The sequence below is a fragment of the Sinocyclocheilus rhinocerous genome, unplaced genomic scaffold (genome assembly GCF_001515625.1).
Source record: "Sinocyclocheilus rhinocerous isolate Xijiao unplaced genomic scaffold, SAMN03320098_v1.1 scaffold772, whole genome shotgun sequence".
NCBI lineage: Eukaryota > Metazoa > Chordata > Actinopteri > Cypriniformes > Cyprinidae > Sinocyclocheilus > Sinocyclocheilus rhinocerous.
In genome coordinates, this window is record NW_015641026.1 from 205,893 (window position 1) to 223,788 (window position 17,896).

The 17,896-nt window shown below is 38.4% G+C and overlaps 2 protein-coding genes across 3 annotated transcripts; both read right to left on the reverse strand.

The window, feature by feature from the left end:
- Positions 1-955: 955 nt before the first annotated feature.
- On the reverse strand, positions 956-3,216 carry LOC107754064 (ankyrin repeat and SOCS box protein 13-like). 2 transcript variants are annotated; one of them, XM_016570378.1, is made up of 6 exons: positions 3,047-3,216; positions 2,711-2,898; positions 1,760-1,916; positions 1,559-1,693; positions 1,277-1,468; positions 956-1,192 (listed from the first exon to the last, which is right to left on the reverse strand). In XM_016570378.1, exons 1-6 carry the CDS (start codon positions 3,087-3,089, stop codon positions 1,050-1,052), a joined length of 858 nt encoding a protein of 285 aa, XP_016425864.1. In that variant the 5' UTR covers positions 3,090-3,216; the 3' UTR covers positions 956-1,049. The 2 variants fall into 2 exon arrangements, with proteins under 2 accessions (XP_016425864.1, XP_016425863.1); XM_016570377.1 differs by having other exon boundaries at positions 1,559-1,916.
- A 332-nt stretch (positions 3,217-3,548) lies between these two features.
- Positions 3,549-17,810, reverse strand: LOC107754057 (rab GDP dissociation inhibitor beta). Its single transcript, XM_016570372.1, has 11 exons — positions 17,679-17,810; positions 13,225-13,332; positions 13,049-13,148; positions 12,708-12,842; positions 6,839-7,037; positions 6,590-6,721; positions 6,367-6,466; positions 6,110-6,281; positions 5,059-5,203; positions 4,908-4,962; positions 3,549-4,833 (listed from the first exon to the last, which is right to left on the reverse strand). The coding sequence occupies exons 1-11, from the start codon at positions 17,721-17,723 to the stop codon at positions 4,678-4,680; spliced, it is 1,347 nt and encodes a 448-aa protein (XP_016425858.1). The 5' UTR covers positions 17,724-17,810; the 3' UTR covers positions 3,549-4,677.
- Between the last annotated feature and the right edge of the window lie 86 nt (positions 17,811-17,896).

The following is a 17,896-nucleotide window of genomic DNA, read 5'->3' on the forward strand; positions in this document are numbered from 1 at the left end:
GTACTGGGGTCAATACTATATATATATATATATGTATATGTGTATATATATATATACACATATAAAAAAAATAAGGATTGGATACATTTGGACAAATGTAGGAATGTGAGTGCATTAAATCAAGAGCTTTCAAACTTTACAGACCCAGGGACATGGCATACCAGATAACACATTACAGTAGCTTTAATTAAGAATATTAACAATACATAACGCTTAATAGACAGACATTTTTATGAGTTAAATAGTTAAACATGTCACAAAAAGTTAAGTGCTATATGCTTTATATATCTTCTCAACAGACCCCCTAAAGTGCTTTCAGGACTTCCTGATTGAAAACCAATGGCATTTATTTTAATAAAGTATATCACAAACTATTTTCAAGCAAGAAAAGTTTGATATGTTTAAATTATAAAACAATACCTTTAAGACAAAGTATTTGGACACTTTCTGGTTGTCAAACATTAAATGAATTGACTTACAAACGTAAGACTATATAAACTGCAGTCCATTAAAGGTTTCTAAACCTGAAAATAAGACTCTAGGGAACTTATTTATAAATGCATATTAAAAAAATAAGGATTTGATACATTTGGACAAATGTAGGAATGTGAGTGCATTAAATCAAGAGCTTTCAACCTTTACAGACCCAGGGACATGGCATACCAGATAACACATTACAGTAGCTTTAATTAAGAATATTAACAATACATAACGCTTAATAGACAGACATTTTTATGAGTTAAATAGTTAAACATGTCACAAAAAGTTAAGTGCTATATGCTTTATATATCTTCTCAACAGACCCCCTAAAGTGCTTTCAGGACTTCCTGATTGAAAACCAATGGCATTTATTTTAATAAAGTATATCACAAACTATTTTCAAGCAAGAAAAGTTTGATATGTTTAAATTATAAAACAATACCTTTAAGACAAAGTATTTGGACACTTTCTGGTTGTCAAACATTAAATGAATTGACTTACAAACGTAAGACTATATAAACTGCAGTCCATTAAAGGTTTCTAAACCTGAAAATAAGACTCTAGGGAACTTATTTATAAATGTATGATTTATAAATGAGGTAATCAATGATGCGCTGTGAAATGTCCAGTTTAGGGATCAGCTCCAGAGCTCTAGCACCCAACACAGTCCTCAGGACGATACGGCACAGCTGCTGCAGAGACAGAAAGTTACCTGCAGAAAAACAGAACAGCAGATGAAATCATTCTGAGATGTCTCGTAATATACTGTACAGCACATATGCAGATTGTAACATACTCTCATAGTGCAGCAGACAGAGATTGGCAGGAGATTCAGGTTTTGTATAGTCTCTAGGTTTGTGACCCAAGTTATCACTTATGTTGACATTTCCACCAAACTCCACCAGCAGCTCCACCAGGTCCACTCTCTCGGCCCTCGCCGCATGATGCAGTGCCGTCTCATGGAACTTGGTGGCATTCACCTTTGCACCTTTGAAAGTATGAAAAAATAATAATGCAGAATAATACATAGCAGTGCAAAATAAAATATATAAACTACACCTATAAAAAAGTGCCTCACCTGCATTGAGCAGCAGCAGGGCACAGTCTAAGTGAGCTTTAGCACAAGCAGCATGTAACGGCGTCCCGAAGTAAATGTCAAAGGCCTCCAGCAGCGCTCCCTTGTCTATCATAAGCTTCACACAGTCTGGGCTACCTGCACAGAGATCATGAGAAAACAAACAATCTAAACACAAAGCATACCCTCTCCTGGCTATCTCACCTCGTATGCAGGCCTCATGGAGGGGTGAAGCCGTGAGGGCGGTCAGGGAAGGGTTGACGGACGCTCCATGATCCACCAGCAGCTTGACACTTTCTATGCTGCCAGCCGCACAGGCGTGACAGAGAGGAGTACTGCCATGGATGGTGCGCACATCCACCTGCACACACAGTTTTCAATGGCGAATATAGTTTATACCTTAGACTAGTCATGACTGAGTTTTGCAGGGTGGGATGTGTGTTACTTATTAATTAAATTTTCAGTGCCTTGTTATTCCTCCCATCTTCTCTAATATTGTTGGCTCTATGATGATTTGCTTATGCTCCTTTATTGTAAGTCACCATTGTTGGGAAGGTTACTTTGGAAATGTTATAGGCTAGATTACAGATTGCAAGTTACCCTATTTAAAATGTAATAAGTAGTCTAAGTATTTCAATTACTTTATTAAAGTAACGTTGAATACATTTGATTATTTTTTGAAATTTACATTTACATTTAGTAGATGCTTTCCAAAGCGACTTACAAATGAGGACAATAGAAGTAATCAAACTAACTTTAATCCTTCATCTCTAGAATTAAGACTATAATCATTTAATTTGAAAGTACATCCACCACAAAATCTGAATTTAGCACCTCTTTTTACTTTGAGATCGTTCTGAAGTTAAATACCGATTTAAAATAAACAAAAAAATATAGTAAATATTAATACAAGTACTCAGATTGTAATCGTTATCATTTTCATAAATAACTGTAATTTAATTACACTTTTTTTTCTCAGTAACTGTAACTGATTAGTTACATTTATTTTGTCATTTAATTACGTAACGCCGTTACATGTAACTAGTTACTCCCCAACGCTGTAAGTCACTTTGGATAAAAGCTAAGCATACGCGAAGAAGAACAACATCACTCAAAAGAGGCCCTCATTAAAATATACCTTGTGCCGTAACCCACCTGAGCTCCAGCCTCCAGCAGGATTTGAACACACTTTGGATGGGCTTGGATGCAGGCATCATGCAGAGGGGTGAAGTTATCAACAGACACGATATTAACTGATGCTCCTGCTTCTATCAGCTGTTTTAACTGCAGCGCTCGACCTAGAGACGCAGCCTCGTGTACCGGCGTGCGGTCAGCCCAGTGACCTACAAATGCAGTCATTTATTTCGTTTTAAGTGGGAATAGATCTAATGGGAAATATATTTCCACCGTCTATTACACAGCAATGTTAAGCAATTGCAAAGACAGGAGTCGGTTAAGCATAAAATGCATTGATATTAGACAGATACTCACCGATGTCACCATAAAACGTTGATCTGGCAGCGGTGAGTTCCATAATTTATTAAATCTACTTGACATTTAACAAATATTACTCATATAGCATGCGACCAACGTGCTGATAAAGTAAACTTGTTTTATATTTAGAGAAGCCGCCTGTGCAGTTTATGATTTGCGACACTACGTATTGAATACGGCAAATACGCAAAGGATTCTGGGAGATGTAGTCCCTCCACAGCGGTCACTACCATTAATTGTTTATTAATAACCTTTTTGAATGTCAAAATATAACTTTTATATTAACGAAGCACTTGTGATATATATTTAATACCACTTTACAAAATTACATTTAACTGCTTTGTTTTTGTGATGTAAACATGCAGGCCACACAATAATAATAACAAAATAAAAATCATAAATATTCTTGTTTATAAAATATGGATCATCATTCATATTTAACAATTAAAAATAATTGTTAGTGAAACTAGGTAGTTAATAAATAAAAACACAAAGTCAATTTTCCACAAGTTAACATTTTTACTTCGCAGTACAGAAATCATTTGAGCCCCATTCGTTCAGCGCTTGTTGTTTTCTTTTTTAAAACATTGGTGACATTTTGCACAGGGCCCTGGTCATGTCAATACTGCCATAGACATTTTGGTCCTTGCTAACACATCAGAGCCGTTGAGGAGACACTGCCTGCTCCTCTCTCTGCTCTGAGGTGAAGGAGAAGAAGAGCTCCCTAACACACACTAGACAAGCAGATTCCAGACTTACAGTTAAGCAGCTTTTCCCACTGACGTGTGATAACCTCCATGTAGTAGCCTTAGAATCACGCATAACCCATCAGAAAAGAGATGCAAGGCAAAGCTGAAAGAAACCCTGGCCCTTCCGACAAGTAGCACAATTTACAGCTAATAGGGGGTCAGTTATGTCAAATCACATGAGCATTTTGCAAAACGAATACTGTGTGGTTGGACACGGATTACATAAAAGATCATCTACACTGTGTGTGCTTGATACTTCCCTTCGATCTGTAAACGCAAGGAAATTGGATAAATATTGCAAACGAAATATTGAGGATACTAGTTTAAGCACCAGTTGTAATTTGTAGGAAAAAAGAATAATGAATAATCCCTGGAAGTTATCTTAGAAGTAGATAGTTTCTTTTAAAAATAAAAACGTGTGCTGTTAAACCTGGCCAAACTCAAAACAGATCATTTCGCAATTTTGCAAAACCCGATCCCCCTCCTCTTGACAGCTAACACCAGTACATTTTAAAAATATGCATTTCTTCATATCACTTGAATACATCTTATTTGGCATCTCTGGACTTTTCACATCCCATGTCTAAGCAGGTTGAGCTAAAGATCACATGATGGAAACCGATTACAGGGCGTTGATAAACAATCAGTGCAAAATGGATCTCGTTTCCTGATTATAAAAAGCAGACTGGCAGAACCTTCTCCGCCCCCCCAAAAATGCTAAATTTGTATAACGGTTTACATGAAATTCCATTAAGGGCAAAACATACGCTTGGATAGCCAGCTCGCCCAGTTTGGTTGCCTTTTTTTTTCTTTTTTCTTTTTAAATGTTAAGATTATGATCGTCTGAATATCTGATATTCAAGAGCAGCTGGAGCTAGTTTACTGGTCAGCACAGTCTCCGAAGATGTCATTCTTCTTGCGTTCCATTTCGGCAAAGTCAAACTCCGTGCCCGTCATTCGCTTGTAGATGTCTTTGATATCGTCGCAGGTCGTCTCGAAGTGGGTCGTGGCATCATAGGAGCGAGAGACAAAGATCTGGGTGCAGATAAATACAAACTTAGTACTGTAGTCACTCTTGTATATCAAGTGAGCACAATGTAAACACTTACCTGGCTGTCAGATCCCACATCGGTTGGCGAATACTGATCACTGATGCTCACAAATCTGCAGGAAGGTCACATATAGCACAAAATTCTTATTTATCCGATTGCATGCATGTCAAAGTAAGTTGTAGATATCAGCGAGTGCACACAAACGTACTTCTGCTCAACCGGTTCCAAAAGGTCCAGGGCTGGTTTGATCTCTTTCTCAGGGTCGCTGGTCTCCACAGTGGTGCTGACTATGGCTATGTATTTACCCTGGGCTGCCACATTGTGTGCGTAAGAGATCATGCACACATAGATATCTAAAAGGAAGAGATGGTTTTAATGTACAATAATGTACCTTTTAAAAGTTTGGGGTCGGTAATATTTTGAATGCTTTTGAAAAATTCAATGCTCACCAAGGCTACATTTATTTAATCACAACTACAGTAAAAACAGGAATATTGTGAAATATTATTACCATTTAAAACAGCATTTCTATTCGAACGTATTTTACAATGTAATTTAATCCTGCGATGACAAAGCTGAATTTTAAGCAGCCATTACTCCAGTGTCACATGATTCTTCAAAGATCATTATAAAATGTAAATTTGGTGATCAAGAAACATTTCTTATTATCAGTGATGAAATATTAATATTTTTGTGGAAATTATCATTTTTTTAGGATTCTTTTCTTAAAAAGAACATAACAGAAATCATTTGTAACATCTTTTGTAAATGTCTTTACTGTTACTTTTAAACCAATTTAATGTTTCCTTGCTAAATAAAAGTATTAATTTCCTAAAGTCTAAATGACCTCAAACTTTTGAATGGCAGTGGATATATAATTATTATAATATTATTATGTAAATTATATCAAATGTAAACAGGTGGCAAAAAAACTGATACATGGCAATATCTCAGATAAGTGTATTAGGCCTTTTATGAATGTAAAAAATAAATAATTACTTGGACAAATTTGAATTTTTTATTAAAATATTGGAAAGCTACATGCCATTACTTTCTATTCATATTTAAATTATTTATAAATTTAACTTCTAAAAAAAACTGTTCAAGAGCATTATGAAAATAAATTTGGTATCAAAAATCCTGTAATTTCAATTTGTTACTGCCAACCCTAAAATACACCAAATATAAAATAATAAGAGATTAAAATAAGGTAAGAGCCCACTGAACATGCAAGCGCTGTGGCTTCCTGTCAAACTAACCGTGCTTCCTGTTGACCTGGTTTTGAGGGATGATGATCTGGCAGGAGTTGGCATCGCTGGTGTTCTTGATGGGGTGGCTCATGATGCAGATGACCCGGATCACCTGACCCACCTTGTTGACTCGGTCCATTATATAGCTGGGGTCGCAAATCAGCTGCTTGCAGCGAGCGATCTGACCGTGAAGAATAAACAGCATTAAAGTCACAGCACATTTTAAGGACAAATCAGTTTTCACACAGCTTGCAACAGAAACTCACCTCTCCCTCAGATTTGACGCCCACCACTTTGCCGTTCTCTATAATAATCTCCTCAATGGGCTTGTTCAGCATGTAGGTTCCTCCATAAATGGCACTTAATCTGTGAGTGACAAAAATAAACTGCTAGTGTATTTACAGAGTACTGCAATCCAAGCACAATACACACAGACAGGTTTAAAAATATGTGAATGTTAGTAGCAGAGGAATGGTTGGGGAAACTCACCTGGCGAAGCCTTGGGGCAGCTCTCCTAGGCCATAGAGAGGGTACAGATATGGACTCTTTCCATACCTCGCCAAAGACTCGCTGTACAACTTAATCCTGTTTATCGTCTCCATGCAGGGCTGATCCAGGTAGCTGGACGGATAGACAACACAAACACCACACAAACAGGCTTAACTTCATGGAGCAAACAAGCCTGCGACATCAGTGTTTTAGAACTTCCTCCAAAAAGTAGACTAGGTTTTGACTCACTCATCTGTGCGGTAGAGTGCGAGAGCGTGGCCGGTGAAGTCGACAACATCCTGCCCGAGGTCAAACTTTTTGTACACATCTCGCATGGTGGTCTTTTTTGGGTCCACTCCCTCCAAGGTCTTTGGGTCATTTTCATCAAAGTTGGCAACAAACACAAGGAACTTCCTGAATCGTCTTTTCTCGAAAAGTCCCATGAGGCCTAAAGGATAATTGTTACATGTTAAAGATGATATTTTTACCCCATCAGCTATGACAGCATGCACTTTGTTTGGTGGAATGTATTTCATGGAAAAAAACATACCAGCATCTCTTACTTAGTCTGCAAAAAAAAGACGAACTACTGAACTGTTTTACACACAATTATTTCATTATGTTGCAAAATTAATCAAAAGGGAAGTAGGGCGAGACGTCCATAATCATCATTTCACTGTAATTCCTCTCTACTCATAACAGACCCACTCTTCCTTTCAGACCAGGGTGATTTTTATTGATATATCATTATAGTTTTTTATTAATAATTTAAATTGTCTTTTATATTTTTTACATTTTCTATTTAACTTTAATTTATTTCGTTTTCATTTTTATTTCCAGGTCTTAATACAGGGTTCGTACACATTTTTACCAATAAATTTCCATGACTTTTGAGACAATATTCATGACCTAATGTTCCATTATTTTACAAGAATAAAAATCAGTTCAAATTATCACAACTAAAATTAATGACTATTAGTTCTATTGTTTGCTTTCTTGTTTTAGTAATAAGTACAAGCTGCAACTGCGTCAGACGTTACTCCACACAGAGAACATATCACATCACTATGTTATCATTTATTTAACTCAGTTAAACGTTTTGAAAACTTTTCTCTTTCGCAACTGTTTACATTCACTTAAGAAAAAACCAACAGTGCTTATGAGGATAATCACCAGGTTGGTCATTTTGTGTGTATTTTTGCCGCTTGAACGCAACATGCTGCGCTATTTAGAGCCCTGCATTTCAGCCCCAACCCCGACAGGCCCCGACTTACTTATGGCTTCGGGACAATTTTCACATCATAGCTCAGAAGCGGGCCGCCCATCGGGCTTGTTTTAGGCTTCCTCATTTTTATGTTTTAGATATCCATCAATTTTTATGGTGATGAAAAGGATTTGCCGCGCTGGTGGAAACAACACGAGACCGTGCTACCGCGACTGTCAAGAGAGGCTTGACGGTGTTTAGCGTCTAGCAGCAGCAGCGAGTGCTGGAAGAGTTTAGCGTTAAAGCACACGCAATAAAGCTTGCCGCAAACCCCAGCAAGTAATTACCATGATGAATGTGTCGGGGCCAGGGGAAATAGAATATTCGGTTTCAGTTCCATTTTTGTGAAGAGCTTCTGCTCAAGACCGAGACGGCAGAAAGCGCAGTTTGTTTTCTAAAAAATCACTACGTATGCTGATATTGTGAGTGCACACAAATAAAAGTAGACCCTTAACAGTCCCGAATGATGTATTACTCTTACCTTTATGAGCAAAAATGACAGTTGTTTCCACTGTTATAAGAAAAAAATGCAAGTGATCGCGCTGGCAAATCCAATTTCTGCAGAGCGCGATTTAGCTTCCACTCTCCACACAAATGATTGGATACGCGCCTAATAGCAAACATTTATCTAGGTTAGCCTTTTAAACTAACATTGTGAAATTTATATATAGATTATATTTTAGTCAAGTGGTGATGATTTGAGAAGGCTAAATTGATCAAACATAGGCTATGATTAACTCACTGTCTGCCACTGGCCGCTTGGTCGTTACTTTAAAAAACAAAAACTTAAATTTAGCAAACAAAAAATGTTCCAAACATATTTCTAAATTAACTTAAGAAACAAAAATAAATATAACCACGTTGCCATTAAAAACTAAACTTAACTATTTTAAAGGGTTAGTTCACCCAAAAATGAAAATTAGCTTGTGTTTTACTTACCTTCGAAGCGTCCTAGGTGTATATGACTTTCTTCTTTCAGACAAATCCAGTATTCGTCACTAATCCGGTATTGCGTGATTAGTGACGAATGCGGAGAGAGAACAAAACAAAACGCCGGTCATGAATTAGAAGTACAAACTGAGGATTTGCAAAGAAAAATGTCGGAGGATTTTGATATAAACCAAGAGGAGACTGACTTTCCTTTGCTAAAGTAAGGAAACTTTGCTTCCTTTGCTCCTATAAACAAACTCGCGAGACTAGCATACCTCAGAGGCGCACGCGCTGCGCCGTCCGCCGGAACGGCTTCCGCGTATGACAGATAACGGAAGTGAGAGAAAAGTGTTTATTACGTTTGATACGAATGATCGCACGTTGATAAATGTGGCGGCAAAAAACAATCGTCATTTGAATATCACGCCCCTAAAAACACCCTGGTTTAGAAGCCTCGCCCCTAGATTTTACGACATGGAGAAACGAAACCCGGCCAAAAAGATGATTGATCTTACTCCAAAAACACCCGTTAACCTTGTAATTGCAAACAATTAGGCTACATTAGTTTGTCATTTATATGTATATTAAAATACTGGTAAATATAGCCTATTTAGTTCCCCTCACTCTACAACAAATATATTAAATTAATGGTATTCAGAACAGAACAAGAATGAAAAAAAAGTTATAAAATTATATATTAAACTATAAAATAAAAACACAAATTAGGCTATAGTGGCATTCATTATAAACAGCATACAAATGTCAAGCAAAACTGAAACGGCATTGGGCTCACAAGCCCGTCTCATACCACAAGAATCAAAATGTTTCTATTTTTGCTATTAATTTGTAACATTTGTTTGCATAACTATTATTTATTATGTAGCCTAAACATGGCTTTATACTTCACTCATGTTCTAATATCAGTAGGGGTGCTCCGTTCAGGATTTTTGAGGCCGATCGCCGATCACAGAAAGCGGTGTCTGCCGATCCGATCACCGATACCAATCTTTTTAAAGCCTTCTTTTTACCATGTACAATTATTTATAGTGATGATTCAATCAAGATTTTTAGACATTTATTCAGGGCCTGGATTTCATTTTTGAAAATGAATTCCTCTCTTAGGTGACTCTTGTGAGAGGATTTTTTTTTTTTCATTTGAGGGGTGGAGGGGGGCATTTTTTTAGACATTTTTCAAAAATCTATATTTATCTCACCTAAATGTTTGATCATGCACTGTATTTTTGTTTGTACAATCGTGTTATTGTTGCACAATAGCTTACACAGCGCAAGCCTGATTTTGTGAGCTGTATGTAAGGTTCACATATACTCCATTTGCAGAGCGTATGTAGTCCATGCGTGGTACAGAAGCAACACGGACTGTGCTTTCACACAGGAGTCTGCTCCTGATCTGTGGCTTTTACCACATACACAACATTTATCCATTATTTTGATATAAGAACATGCGCAAAAATGTTTGTTTGGGCGCTACACACATTTTACAGCGGACCTTTTAAAATAAACAGTGTAACTTTTATGTTTAGTTGACTGCATTTTAGTTTGATGATGAATGGCTGAAATGTCAGGCAACGGTAGAACTAATGTTGTTTGTGTGTGCGTGAGGCGCTTGTGCGATCAGATAGATAAAATCAAATAGATATAAAGAAAATAAATAAAATGCATTAAGAGTGTCACAAAAACGAGCCTATAATTGTTGCACATTGTTTGTTTTTTTTCCTTTTGTTAATTATATTATAGCCTATTATATATTTTGTGTGATCCTATTTATTTTATTCCTTTTATATAGGCTTAATTTCTCCTTTCACAGAAGTGCTGCAGGTGCATGATGCGACGATTGAATCCTCATGGTCTTGTTTACGCTGCTATTCGCGCATATAAAGCTAAAGCCCTGTATAAAAAAAATAAATAAATAAATAGACATTCTAATCTTACTGGTTAACGATCAACTAATGAGCTTCGTTTGACCATCAGGAAATGAACAAAATGCTGTCATTCTACAATTCTCCACCATATTTATTATGCTGCGCGCAAGTTCAGGTAACTCAAAAACGTGCGTACACGAGCGGAGACCAGACGTGAGATTTGATCGTTGCCACCGCTCACGTCCATATTGATAAATTCCAAGTTTTGCGTTGAAACGACCGTACGCCCAATTTTCTGTCATACGTTCGTTTCGTAAATGAGGCCCACGGGCTCCAGTCGGACTCAGCCGGTAATTCTGATAAGCTGTTGGACAAGGGCCGGACTAGGGCATATGTTTGAGGCCCGTGCAGGGTTCTACTGAGCTTGTTTGGTACCAATCTCAATTTGGTACTCGCAAGGCAGCTTTATATATGCACGAGCACGCTTTGGATGTGACTGCGCACCGTCTCTGGAGCGCGCGAGTACCGAATGACTTAAAAAGACTTTTCCAGGCCTGGAAATTGCGGTTTTAAAATTCCATGACTTTTCCAGGTTTTTCATGACCGTACAAACCCTGTTAATAGTGCTGCAACTTAATTTTTTATCTAATATTTATATTTCATTTAATATCAGCTTTATTTCAATTAACAAAATTTATTCAACAGTTTATCATCAAAAACCCTGGTTCAGACTAGGGTTGGGCGATGTCTACCAAATTGGCATCGGACGATGTCTACAGTGAAACATCGTGATGGACGATGACATCGGGGGGCGGGGCGGGGTTAGGGTGTGCCCGAAGCGTGAAACAAATAACGCGTTATACGGAGCCACTAAAAGGTTAGCTGCTTGCTAGCGGTAGCCTGTTGCATTACAGTACATGAAAGTTCACTCACATACACAGAGTAAGGAGAAATGTCTGATAGTACGATGGCGAATGATTAGCAGATCCTGAGCAGCAATGACAAACATCTAATCTTGTCAAATGTGTGGTAAGTACTAGTGCTGAACACAACTGGGTTGCCTGATATAAAGAGACGTAATCCCCGAAACAGAGCTTTCCACTTGCGCAATACGGAAATATCTGCAAAGTGTGCTACTTATCTTTGTCAACCTGGCAATCATGTGCACACGCGCTCTCTCTCCACTGTGGATAAACGCGCTTGCTTTCTGAAAACACCGGTTAGCTTGCAGTTTAGCGATCTCCACTTCAATATTCTATTCTCAGAAAAGTGTAATTCATTGAGTGTTCATTTACGACACAGAGAGAGAGAAACAGCTGTTTTTCTAAATTCTGCTGAGGTGAGTGTCAGTGCAGTCCGTATCGTGATATGTATCGTGGCCTCGGTATCGTGATACGTATCGTATCGTGACTTTGCTGGTGATACACAGCCCTAGTAAGTACTGCTGCTTGTGATCGCGAATCTCGAAAGTGAAAGTAAAATGAGAGTGTGCAATTGAAAGCGGTTTCAATAGCGGCCCCCTGATGCCCGCAATTTATATACAGTCGCCTATACTTACCCAACGATATAATTGCGAGAAAAAGTATTGAAATATTTTTTTTATCCTCCCATCTCGTAAGCTATTTATTCCCTTTAGGGTTTCCGTAGTACACTTAATTTCTTTTCCAAACACGGAACTGGGATGCGGCGGATTGCGGGAGAGAGGGGGTGGGGGGGAATCACGATGTCAGCCATCGGCGATGGACGATGGCATCGTCTATCGGCCCAACCCTAGTTCAGACAATAAAACACTCCAGCCTACTTGGCTATAGACTCTGCCTCAGATGGCAGGACCATGGGCCGCCCACAGCCTGTTCACTGACCATCTGATGAACAATGCGTACAAAAATGGCAAAAGCTGGCTTGAAATCACCAGTTTCAATCTGATCCTTTTGCCAGGGCAACGGGAAAAAAGAAACCCCAGAAGAAAAATCTCTGCTGCATTTGCAACACCTTGTGTTTGTTCCTATCTTTAGATTATCCGAATCGTAAAAATGTCACTTACTGGATGCCAGAGCTTCAGTCTCAGTGGAGGGCACTTTGTAGATGCTGCCCTTTTTGTAGACGAAGCTGCCCTCAATCACTTTGAAGTCCAGGTAACGCGTCACCTGTGTGATCAGCAGCATACGGACCAGCTGACCTATGAATGCGAAAAGGACACAATCATCATCCATTGTATTCTTGAGGCATGACGGAAAATTGCTAAGCAACAGGCTAAGTGTGACTGAGGGATCCAGCAGCGCCTGGCGCAGAGCGATCCAGAACGTGCTGCGTATTTGGCTGAGATTACAGATTCCAAGTGACGACTGAAATGTAAATGTAAAGTTTGATGTTGCTGCTTCCTACCGTTGGCCATTAGAAACTTGGGAATGAGGTCCACATTCCAGTCGCGGCCCTTTCCCATGGACTCAGGAGGGCTGCCAGGAAGGCTGAAACGCTTGTACAACTGTGAGCAAACCAAGAGACAATGATAGTGTCTGTGGAGATTTAGAGTAATGCTGTGGTGTCAAACAGTGACTTACATCCTCCAGAGGGGTGATGGAGGCACTATCCCCTCCATAGTACGAGTTCCTGTCCATGTGCAGAACCTTCTTCCCCTTCACTGACATGATCCCAGACAGGATGCATTCCTAGAGGAAACACATGAATGCAGATTCAGTACAACATATCAGACGTGACCATGATTACCCCAGGCCATTCAAAATGCAGTCATGGTTTGTGTAATATAATGAATGCCAGTTATTTAGTGGTTTTGAAGCAGGTTGCATCCCTGTAGTAAATAAAATGATGCATTGCTGTCCTTGACTTTTACAAAGTATGTATTGTTTGTTTTAAAGAACCAATCCAAGCATATTGACATCCTGTAGACATGCCTTTAAAACAAGCCCTAGCACATTTTTGACTTCTTTTCAATGGCACTGTGGAGTAGGTCAAAGGGGTTCAGCAGAGGAATGTCCTGTATGCTTTACAAGAATGTCACAACTAAAACAGACAGCTTTATTCATCATAAACTGTCTATCATTGTAGCAAAAACAACTTAACCTAGTTACACCTGTATGATCTATACAGAAGTGCAGACATGAACTGAACATTCAACCCATTTAAGGGCCATAACTAGTGTCATTATATAGTATTAGCTTTTATTTTTATATTTTCATTTCGTGCTTCATTTTGTTGGTTTAAGATTTAGTAGTTTTGTTATAATGCTTTTGTAATGTATTTTTATGTTTAGCTTCTTTAGTTTTATTTCTGTTTTAGCTATTTTAGTACTTATTATTCTGTGATATTTATAATTTATTTTAGCTTCAAGTCAATTAACAAATTTTTTTAAATTGTTTTTGTTAACAACACTATCATAACATTTTTACAATGCTTATGACAGACCGCTTGGTTTAAAAAAATGCTACAAAAAAATTACGAGCATGGACGTTTAAAGGCACAATATGTAATTTTCGTCGCTAGAGGGCACGTAATCAAAATAAACAAATAGACAAAGGCGTAGTTTGATGACGCCGTGACTGAGTGTGGAATCATGGGAGTTGTCGTCTTCATCCCCCACAGCAGCTTTTATTATGCCACAGTCGACCGCTTCCGCTCCTTCTGGTCGTCCGTATGTGGGGGAAAAAAAAGCAGCGCTGTTTTATCACACTAGATACATTTGAAAGTTCTGTTATAATGCTACTCTGTGCAGTCGTCACCGGTCTATTAAAACGCACAACATATTAAAGCATCTTTGGTGTTTCCATGTTTTCTACAAAACAAAACCGGAAATTGAGGGGTTATGACGTCATTGGCAGGCGACACAATGACACTATGGACACGGTCCGTGTCACTAGTTAAAATGGCTTATTTCTCTGGATTTAAACATTCTTCGAAACATTTGGGATAATGTAAGTACACAAGTCAGCAAAATATATAACACTGTTCTAGTGGTTTTTGGATATTTTAATAAAAAAAATCTTACATATTGTGCCTTTAAAGAAATGCTGAAACACTGTCCTCTCACAGGCCATAATAAATTATTAGAAACAGCAAACCTACTGATCATGTGAAGGAGTGGACTTTACACGCAATAGACGCCATCGAATGACACAGTTAACAATGGCATGTACTCTCAAAGCGATTAACAACAGTAACTCATTTTCTGGCAAGCAACGACATTGTTTTCTTTATTATGGGCTCACAAATCATTTCACTGCAAATTTTAAGATGAGGTACGAGTAACAAAACCCATGCGAGTGGAGATGAGCCAAGTCCTTAGCATTTCAAATATGTAAGAAAATATCTAAACAAGACAACGCCTGCTTTGCATCGCACTGTTAAGCTAGAACAGGTCAGGATGGGATACCAACATAAGACCTACTTCACAGCTGATCAACGCTGCTGAATATGTGGCACTGTATTACTACAAGCAGAAAATGTTTGTGCAATTAATTCACAAACTGTTTTGTGGAAAAAGTACCCCCAAACGAACCCCTCATGACTATAGAAACAACTTAATTCAGACGTCACCAGATCAGCTCATGCCAAGGTGGTGGTTACCAAAATTTTTGGTCTTGGAGGAAAACAAAAATGCTGTTTTACACATCAAAAGCCAATTTGTCATGCCCACATAATCAATGTCCTCACCTCAAATGTCCATGACTCAACTGCTCTCAGCTCAAAGGATGAGTTCATTTATAACTCAAGGAAAAATCTAGAAACAAAATGACTACGTACTAAATCCAAAGATCTTTTTTTAGCAGCAATAAGGGTTAAACGTTAACATTCGCTGTAAAGTGTACAGCAGATCCACGCGGCTGATCACCACCTGCTTCTCCTTAATAAAGAATCAGGCTGCAGTCACATGAAAGGCCCTAAGAAATGCTCCTGACATTTGTCTCCCTCTTTCATGGCGTTAAACACCTGCTGGGATCCAGCGTTCTGGCTTCAGATGACTATCAGCGACAGAAATCATCACGCTCCAGAAAACCACTTCTCCCTCTCTTCTGCAAGTGAAAGCTCAATCATCCACTATTTGATGTTTCTTTTGTTTGTCGCCTTTTCCCATCAATCCACTGTAGGGGATTCATCACATTATGTGGAGAAAGACGTCTACACAATACGAGACGGCATAGCTGCCAATAAAAAGAGAAAATGTAAAGAGACAGTGACAAAGTAACAAGTGTTTTACTATAAAAGAATAACAAGCCAGTATAAAAATTCCTATGATTACATGTTTTACAATGGGCAAGAACCTCGTGACAAGACCCTTGTTCTTTTAAAACTCAGAGGAGTTTAAGCATCATCAACGCTCCTAACTTCCAGTCACTATACTGTCCCCGCTCAGGCTAAAGGGATTATGCAATAAGCCATGTAATACCAGAGCCTTACTATGCTCAGGGAGACCGTGGCCTCAGGAACTATGAGGAATTCCTCATAAAACAGCCGAGACAGGAACACTGTTGCTCATTTTTTGCTTGCATGCCACCCTGAGCTTGCCATTCTTGTCTGATTTGCAGAACTAAACCGAAGACGTCAGTCTCGGTTCCTCTACAAAGCGGACCAACGCCTTTCTGGTTCTCTACTGATAGCCTAATTCACCTCTGCACAAAAACGTTCTCTGTTTGCGTCCCATACTTCCTGTTTTAGAGGAACCACTTTGTATAGGTTTCTTTAACACTTTTACACTAACCCAAGCCTTTAGTAAAAGCAATGAAATATGAATAATCGATATCCACCATCAATAAAATGCAACATTGGTTTTAATGCACACTTGAGTCTGGCAGGGTTTATGAGACTACTCGTGCAGGTTTAGGAAGATGTGGGTGCATGTTTTCTTATTTTAAAACTAAAAATAAACAAAATTGTGCACTTGATCCTGTTCAGACAGCAAGGAAGCAAGGTTTTCAGGGCCTGTCCCACAAAACAAATTACTTTGACTAAAATGCAAAGTACAGTAGCAGTCAGGAATAATTTTCATCATGGGGTTTTCCCAATGCATAATTTAAAGGTAAATATTTACAATAATGTATACTATGAATGGTGTAATTTTGCAGGTAAAAGCCTGGAGGATGGGGGTTATGACATTTTATCTGTATTATAAGCATAAAACAACTTCCTGACTGAATGAACAGGCATATAAAGCATTGCAGTGGAATATGTAATGAAGGTTTTCTGTTTCACTTGAGGGTGTGGTTGTTTACTGACCTATGTTGACGCAATAAGTAATCTCAAAATTGGTTCATTGTGTCATTTAATTTTAAATAAAAATATATGAAACAATCCTCCACCCTTAATATAATTATTAAGACAACCTCTTGTAAAAAAAAAACACCTCAACATTAAGGAAGCCTCTGGACTACGTTTTAAAAAGCAGAAAAAATATGCATGCTAAATTTTATGATTTTTAATAATAATTAAAAAAAGATTTCATTAACAATTAGAGAACATTTATTACCTAGACACAGAACGCAAGCCGTGTAGTTGGCACTGTCAAAATATGAAAGCCTGATTACAAGCGAGCTATCAAAAATATCACACTAAAATAATAAAACACAAAAGGATTCTTGGTGCGTTATTAACCTGATATTAAACAACACGGAAATGCAATATTAATTAGTTTTGTGTAGACACAAAACACCGTCAAATTTGTAACCGAGGCCTGTGAAGCCGCGGCTCTGAGCGCCAATGAATAGCTATAACAGATGCTAAAGTTAGCATATAGAGACAGATTAGCACAACCGTACAGTTAGAATGAATGCCGATTAGCCTGAGAGTAACGCTAGCAGTGTTACTAATTCGCATATCCGATAGAGTTCGACAGGCTGCTGATTAGCATGATGCTAAAGTTAGCATGTTAGTAATTAGCCTCCCAATGTGAGCGGTACAGTAACAGCACCGCCTAACAAGATCGAAACAGCCTCTGGCTGTGGTTTTTCTTAAGAATTTTACATCATGTACGCGAATGTATTTGGATTAAATAATATTCGGATACCGTCAGCCCGGTTCCCAACACGATAACGTCGTATTCTTCATTCATTTTTCCTCGTCTTTAATCCCCCTTTCCTACGCGTCGGACCGAAGAAAATGGAGATCTTGCAAAGCTGGAAATGAAAGAAGTGCGCTGTCACGTCACCACCAGTGGGTGTGGCTGAAGTGGGCAGGGCGTGCGAGTTTGCGCGTTCTAAGCTGCGATTGGAGGATTGTGTTGTC

Coding starts and splice junctions, on each gene's coding strand:
- LOC107754064 (XM_016570377.1), bottom strand. CDS start 3,089: ATGGAACTCACCGCTGCCAGATCAACGTTTTATGGTGACATCG. Junction 1,917..2,710: donor TGCTGGAGGCTGGAGCTCAG/GTGGGTTACGGC, acceptor CTGTGTGTGCAG/GTGGATGTGCGCACCATCCA. Junction 1,193..1,276: donor CTGTCTGCTGCACTATGAGA/GTATGTTACAAT, acceptor GTTTTTCTGCAG/GTAACTTTCTGTCTCTGCAG.
- LOC107754057 (XM_016570372.1), bottom strand. CDS start 17,723: ATGAATGAAGAATACGACGTTATCGTGTTGGGAACCGGGCTGACG. Junction 6,282..6,366: donor GCGTCAAATCTGAGGGAGAG/GTGAGTTTCTGT, acceptor CTTCACGGTCAG/ATCGCTCGCTGCAAGCAGCT. Junction 4,963..5,058: donor TTGGAACCGGTTGAGCAGAA/GTACGTTTGTGT, acceptor ACCTTCCTGCAG/ATTTGTGAGCATCAGTGATC.